The sequence below is a fragment of the Macadamia integrifolia genome, chromosome 10, assembly GCF_013358625.1.
Source record: "Macadamia integrifolia cultivar HAES 741 chromosome 10, SCU_Mint_v3, whole genome shotgun sequence".
Lineage (NCBI taxonomy): Eukaryota > Viridiplantae > Streptophyta > Magnoliopsida > Proteales > Proteaceae > Macadamia > Macadamia integrifolia.
The window spans coordinates 7,826,959-7,834,765 of record NC_056566.1 but is presented as its reverse complement, the minus strand read 5'-3'; the positions used below and the strand labels follow the sequence as shown (position 1 = coordinate 7,834,765).

At 36.3% G+C, this 7,807-nt stretch overlaps 1 protein-coding gene across 1 annotated transcript; it reads left to right on the top strand.

Moving 5' to 3' along the window:
* The first annotated feature begins 1,926 nt into the window (after window positions 1-1,926).
* LOC122092079 ((R)-mandelonitrile lyase 3-like) lies at window positions 1,927-3,259 on the top strand. The gene is made up of 2 exons (XM_042662391.1): window positions 1,927-2,063; window positions 2,480-3,259. Exons 1-2 carry the CDS (start codon window positions 1,991-1,993, stop codon window positions 2,965-2,967), a joined length of 561 nt encoding a protein of 186 aa, XP_042518325.1. The 5' UTR covers window positions 1,927-1,990; the 3' UTR covers window positions 2,968-3,259.
* The last annotated feature ends 4,548 nt before the right edge of the window (window positions 3,260-7,807 follow it).

Genomic DNA, 7,807 nt, shown 5'->3' with positions numbered 1-7,807 from the left:
TGATCGTCCAAACTATTCTGGAGTTGGGTTTTAGTGAGCTTTGACCAGGCCTTCTGATCTTTCGATCATCTATTCGTCTGATCATCTGGTATCTAATCGTCTGAACTGTCCTAGAGTTGGATTTTGGTGAGCTTGGGTTAGGCCTTATGATCTTTTGGTTGTCTGTTTGTTTGGTCGTCTAATCGTCTGAACCATCCTAGAGTTGGATTTTGGTGAGCTTGGGTTAGGCCTTCTGGTCTTCTGGTCGTCTATTTGTCTGATCATCTTGTTTATAACACTCCAGTCACGTGTTGGTACCTTACTGGTTGGCCATATGATATATCAATATAATATAAAGTTGATTCACACCCATCTCTCCTTTAAGATGTGAAAGAATAGTAAAGGATCTTTAAATTTCAAATCTTATCATCATTTCATCCCCTTGTGTGCAAACATCAACTTTAAGGCACTAAGAAGTAGGGTATGGGGGTCTATCCGTTATGCAGTGGTGGTCCCATTCATTAATATAACCAAAAAAGAAAGAAAACCTTCTTTTTTTAAATTTTCTAGGGAGAAGGGGTTCCCACAAGGTAGGGTGGCCACGCATCTCTGCATTAGCATGGGGCCAATAGAGGAGTGTGTGAAAGCATCAACAATGATAGAGGATTTGCACTTTTTATGGGGGTGGAGCAATCATTTCACCTCCACCTTTATCTAGACGTAGAGGTTATGTTGTCTTTTTGGCTTCTTTGTGTCCCTCTTTCTGTCTTTTATTTTATTTTTTAATTAAAAAAAAAAAAAAACACTATCTCCTGATGTGTGTCTATGCCTAAACACAGTGGATGCAAAAAGGCTGCATTACCCCACACTAAAATATTAAGATACACCTACTGATATGTATTTGTGGGAGAAAGTATTTTCTTGCCCTTAGAAATAATAGTTTTAGGGTGATTTACATCAACCTCCCTTGTCGTTTGCCCAAATTACATAATCCCCCCTAAAAATAAAAAAAATTACATTTAAACCCACTCAAACTAACACTGTGAGAGAGGTGTTAGTTTTTTGAATGAAAAAGACATTTTTACCCTTCTTCTTCTTCAGTACCTACCTGAAACTTGTAATGATGCCGAGCTCTCACCACTCTCACGGGCATCTTACCGAACGGACAGAAATACCCCTGTTGTCATTAAAAATCCAGCTTTCTTTTATCTTATTCCCATTCATCTGTACTGATCCAGCTAGCCAAGAATTGGGATCGGACAGGGCCGGTAAGGATCTGATTCCTCAAACCGTGCTCCTTAACTGATGATGAATAAAAGACTTGAGCTGTCGATGATCAGGCTTAGGAAACACCCCTCTTAAGTTAATTGGAAGAGCACCATTTCCTACTCCAACCGTCCATTGATGAGCTCCATTCATGACTTACTCTGTTTAGTTTTGCTCCCCTTTAATAAGCTTCAAGGCCCCTTCCCTTTCTCTCTCTCTCTCACCAAGAACTACACTTAGGGCCCGTTTGATAACGTTTCTGCCGTTTCTGTTTCAAGAAACGGCAGAAACATAAATTTCCATTTCTAGAAATAGAAATGGAATTGAAGGTGTTTGATAAGTCATGTTTTTAGAAGTCGATGGTAACCAGTGAAAGAATTACCATAAGTCGTTTCTAGAAACGGAGAAACAAGTTCTGTTTCGCCTGGGTCTTTTCTTGAGCCATAAATAAGTAAAAATTTCTATTTCTATTTCTATTTCTAAAAATAAGTGAAACGAAACAGTTTTATCAAACGCTTATTGCTCCGTTTCTGCTGTTTCTGGAAACAGAAACGGTAGAAACACGTTTCTTGAACCATTATCAAACGGGCCCTTACAATTGGTGAGTGTTCCTAGCTTTGTGTGTCGTGTATATATTAGCCAACTGAACCAACCAGAGACAGACACCTTTAGAGTGGGTGAGAAGGTATAGATCCTGATTTCTGGAATTTCTCTTTTACTGAAAGTGCTGTTCCTGAGTCTTTCAATGGCTTCCTTGGGGATTGCAAAGCTCTCTCTCCACATACTCCTTTGTCTCAGCGTTCTTAACTCAGCTCAAGGTTTCTTTCTTCTTCTCCCTTCTTAATTCCTACCTGTTTCCTTTACAGTTTTTGAGCTTCTATGACATATCTTCTTATTCCCTTCTTCAAATCGGTGGAGGCTAAACAGCAAAAGCTCTTCTGGTTTTTCCAAATGGGTTACTGTGTCTTTCAGACCTATAGTTTCAACGCACTTGAAATGTTTTTTTCTTCATTAAAACTCATCAAAAGTTACTGATTTTCATTTTTAAACCCCAACTGAAGCACAAAGTCTCTGTTAGAATTAATATTTGACTGGTGGGTAAGGGAAATCAAAGGGTAATCTTGTATTGAACAGTTTTATGGAAATTTCACCTTACAAAGCTTGAAATTTCAATCATCTATGAAGACTTTGTTTTCTTTCTTTTCTTTACTGTGATTGATTCCATTCCACGCAGGGAAGGAGGAATACAAGGGGCATTCTTACCCGTTCATCAAACCAGCAAGCTCCTTCTCATCATCATCAACAGAATCCAATGGAAGGATTATGGCTTATTATAACTACATAATTGTGGGAGGTGTCACTGTTGGGTGTCCTCTGGCAGTCACACTCTCAAGGAACTTCAGGGTACTATTACTGGAAAGAGGTGGCGTACCCTATTCAAACCCAAACGTCTCATACCTGGAGAACTTCCATATCTTTCAGCAGTTTCAGAATTTCATACCTTTCACATCTTCATCTCGGCAACGCTTGGCAGCTATCGTAGTCTTCCCAGATCCACCAGGAGCACACAACCCAAGAACCCTCACATCCTTTTCCAACAACAACTGCTGCTTCAATTTCTCCAGAGGTGAATCCAGTCCAAAAGTCCGGTCAGGGACAGGAGCAACACATGCAAATCCTGATCCCAAACATTCACTCTCTCTTTTCACTCAGGATCATTAGAGCGACGCGCAAGGTATCCGCAGGCACGATCATCTGAAAGAACTGAAGCAAATCTAGTTCCAAATTGTTCCTGAACATTCGAACACTTGATCAATTAAGAAATCAAGGAAAAGACTAAAGTCTGAGAAGAAGAAGAAGGAGAGAGAGGTGAGTTTTGGGCAAATGGAAAGGAGGAGAGAGAGGGTTGAGTTCAGGGCAAATAGAGAAGGGGAGGGAGAAGGGTAAAATTGTCTTTTTAATTTTAAAAACTAACACCTCTTTCACATTGTTAATTTGGATGGATTTAAATGTAATTTTTTGATTTTTAAAAAATATTATATAATTTTGACAAACGACAGGGAGGTTGATTTAAAAAATCCATAAATTTAAGATGAATCAGGGTAACATATTCTATGCGTTTCCATTATGAAATGAACCAAACTTTCTCATTGGACTCTTCCTTGAGTTTAGATATACTTTGCTTTAAAGGACCCTGACCACACATCCCATGTGCCACCCAATTAGTCACAATTGGAATCCAGGCCCTAAGGCCTAAAGCTTGACAGGAACACGTGTTTGGTAACAAGACCCACTAAGTATTTAATCAAAATAACAGCTTTACCTTTGTTGTTATGTGATAAGAAATACTCCATGACATTCTGGCCCATATGGGTAACATTCCTCTTAAGTCCTATTCCACTTGCATAGACAGCCGATGGGAATGGGATGGGAGTAAAATATATTAGTTAGGAATTGGAGTTTGCAATAACAACAAATGGAAACTAAACAAAGTACCATAGAGAAAGACAGATGCACTAATGCACTAATGCACTTCAAGACCAATCTGAGAAGAAACTCGATAGTGCTATTGAAGTTCCACGTGAAACCAATGATCCCAGATGTGGCTAGTTTGATGTAAAAGCTTACGAAGATTTGGACTTTTTTTTTTTTTTTTAATGATTAATTTTTAAGAGTGAATTCTATTAAACTCTTAATCTTTTACTTTTTATTTTGATAAGAAGAAAAATAAATATTAACTTAAAACCGTTTGTACATCTATGTAGATGTTAGAGAGAGAGAGAGAGGTTTTTGTTGCCTATTCATAGCTACATAAGCTAAAATCCCAATTGGTGGAATCAATTAAAGCTGAGATATGACGATTTCAATGTGTTTCTATGATTTTTTCTATATTTACATCGGGTATTGGGTATTGAGGCGATAGTATGATATTTTTCTTGATCCACCTTGTTTGGTGAGTTGTTCTATTATTCAAGAAAGATTATTATTCTTGATATTTGTTAACTACCACTGATTAGAGAGAATATTTATAATCCCATTATTTATTATAATGAATGTCTTGTGATTTTTTTTTTTTCATCTTTAAAAGAGTTTTTCACGTTAAAATTGGTATATGCTTTGTGGTTGATTTGATTTGTTTTTGTATGTTATAATTTTGCACATATATGATTATTTTTATATATTTCCACTAACTTGCACACCAGTGAGAAATAATTTTTTTTTTTCCTAATAGATTTTAGTTTATAGAAAAACAAAGAAGTGATCATCGGAAACTTGAAACATTTGAAACAAGAAACTCTACCCATATAGACAATATGGCATTTGATACTTCTGAGTTATAAACCATTGTAGGAGCCATGTTGTGAAACAGTGAGATCATAGTTTTTAAGGCGGTAAGGCAACGGAGGCGTTTGAGGGTCTTTCAGAACGCCTTAGCGATAAGGCGGGGATAAAGCGCCACCTTATCGACTAAAGCGTTCCTGTGTAATTTTTTTATAAAACCAATCTATTTGGCTCAAATCCTAGTTGAATCATATTACTCATATGTTAAATGAATATTAAAGGTTCAAATTCATACTAATGTAAGATATTCATCAAGAAAACAAATCAATAAAATGAATAAACTAAGTTCCTCTTCACCAATCATCAATCATTAATCATCATAACATATTAACATATAATATAAATACATAATTATGAAACAAAATTATAAATATAAAGAAAAGAAGACATAAAAAATACAAGTATTTATTATACTTACCTCTATGATGCCTAAGTCCTAAGGTCATCCACTATATTTCTACTCCCATCAAAGAAGAATGAAGCTCATTGCTACCGGAGCAAAATGGTGGCTTGGATCAATGGTTCTTCTTTGTTCCTTAATTCCTTCTCAAAGCCCTTTCTTAAAACCCTTGACAAAATTCAAACCCTGTTTGTGAATCGTGTTTTCGTTTTGTTTGTTTTGATTATTTTTTATGGAGTAAAGTTGATCCCATGCATCTCAAGTGTTAATAAAACCATACACCTACCAATAAAAAATCTATATTTGGAATCTTCATTAAGTAATTTTAAAATATGTTTAAAAAAAAAAAAACCCATAAGGCGCCACTTCACATAAGGTGAAGCACTGTCTTACCATCTCTAGACCGCATTAGTGTCAAGGCGCTGCTAAGGCGTCGCCTTACCAGCACCTTAAAAACTATGAGTGAGATTCACTATTTTCTGTTGCTAAGAAGAGTGCATAAATGATGCGGGTATACTCCGAAGATCCTTACAGTGAGGGTTTGCCTGCAACGTGAGATCTACTCAAAATCAGTTTCTATTTTAAAGGGAAAAAGAAGCCAGTCCAAAAGCATGGGTCCTGCACCTAAACATAGGCTCCTGCAAAATGATTGGTCCACCCTTTAGGGAAGATAAAAATTCCACCCATGTTGATGCTTCAACAAGTACTCTTATTAACCCTGACATTAGTGCAAAAGCCACACTCCCGAACAAATATTGGTTTTTTTTATTTAACTACTTGGATTCTTACTATCCAAATCATAGGTAGATTATGGCTCAAGAGCTATATATATATATATATATATATATCAAATATTAATATGTAGATCTGGTTAGCATATTCACTAGGGCTTATGGTTCACTCCTTCACCTTTCCCCTCTAAAAAAAAATAATAATAAATAATAAAAATCTTTTTTCAAAAGAAAGGGGGAAAAAACTGTCACATATCCCACTTGCTCTTAACATTATACCAAAAGATAGAGATGATTCCAAGGATTAAACACCATTAAGTGACAGATTCCAAGAGGGATTATGGACACATTTGGTTCACATGATTCTCTATACTACTTTTGGGAAGCAATGTTTTTTATTCTTAAAAGATGATTATATATTCCTATGGAATTACGGTACATAAATATTTAAATAAAATCACAAACGATCCCTGGAAAAGATGAGAAAGTGCTTCTTAGGCTGAGAAACAAAAGTACTACCAATAAGCAAAAAATCAAAGAACCAATTTGTTCAAACAGAATTTTAGTAAGAAATTCTTCAGCAAATATAAAAACTCTGATAATTAAGATAACCATAATAAGTCACACCAAACGCACCCTAATTGGCGATGATTGAGAAATAGTGAATGTGTAGATATTTTTTGAGGTTGTTATGATTTCTTTTTCATGGCTTCATCCCTATCCACACATGGTTAAAAGATTCTAAGAAACGGGGATTAGAAGGTCTGAAGATGTGGTCGAGGTCAAAGGTTGAGAATTAATTTCCATTGGCAAATAAGGTTGTAGACAAACCATCATTATATCTCATTCTTAGATTACGATGGGAACCCAAAGAACCACAGCCTGATACTCTCTCTTTGTTAAACAATTTTCAACTCAAACTTTAAAAAGAACAGAAAGTTGAAATCTACATTTGGGAATGCTGGAACCCAGACCATTTGTATGTGAGAGGGTTCAAGAGGCTTAAATAAAAAAAAAATAAATAAATAAATAAATAAATTATATGAGCATTGTATTCCTTTCTTCTTATTTTTATTATTTTTAATCCCTCTCACTGATCCATGTAGCCACCTCATGTAATTGGAAAAATACTGAGTTGTTGTAATTGGGTGATTGTTCATATTGCAAGGGTGGATAATAAAATAGGTAAGGTAGAAGGTTGAGAGGCTTGACTTGGAGCCCAAACCAATTTAGTCAGACTAATGGGCAAAACCAGGAAGGGATATTGAAGATAATGTTGTCCCCTCTACTAAGGAGGTCAAGGATGCTCTCTTCAAGTAATGGTGCTTTCAAGGCGCAAGGCCATGATGGCATTCCATGTTGTTTTTTCCTGTAATTGTTGGGCCCTTGTTAATAAGGATATGTGTAAGATTGTTTGATTTTTTTTTTTTTTTGATACTGTTCTACCTTTTGGGACTGTTAAATGGAAAGTAAACGAGTATCGGGGATTACCTTAGTATAATTTTCCTTCCAGCGGAATGGATCAGGTTACACCACGCGTCGATCCACATGAACAGCGACGAACAAAAGGTTGCGACGATCTTGTTAGGCAATCGCTAGGCAATATTCTACCCTCCAAATCCAAGGATTGCAATGGAGATCCTTGGAGAGACACACTCTCAATTGGGAGGGACAAAAGAGAATAGGGAGGAAGAGATTAGGTCAAAACCCTAATTGGATTTGTGGTTAAAACCCTCTTATTTATAGAGAATTGGTTAGCTAGGTTTTTCAATCCTAGTGGATCTATGATTACCCCAAGTGGACGACCCATAAAGGAATCGGTTCGGAATCCAGTCCGACCCATATTAATTAACATCTTCCACTCATCCACGTAGGGCGGACATACTCTATTGTCCATTCTAGAAGTCTCTCTACCATATGTGTTTTATTATACAGGAAATAAAGTGTGTGACCTAACAAGATAATACGAATGAAGGAGTGCTATATCAAGCTTCCATCTAACTAACATAGCACATCATTCACAAATAATCTGGAGTATCCTAAACAATCCAATTACATCAAGTCTAGCACTCTCGATCCCTCATAATGA

What these genes read in the sequence shown, in the direction of transcription:
- LOC122092079 (XM_042662391.1), top strand. Translation starts at nt 1,991, where the DNA reads ATGGCTTCCTTGGGGATTGCAAAGCTCTCTCTCCACATACTCCTTTGT. An exon ending in CGTTCTTAACTCAGCTCAAG is followed by an intron (nt 2,064 to 2,479) that starts GTTTCTTTCTTC and finishes CATTCCACGCAG; the next exon opens with GGAAGGAGGAATACAAGGGG.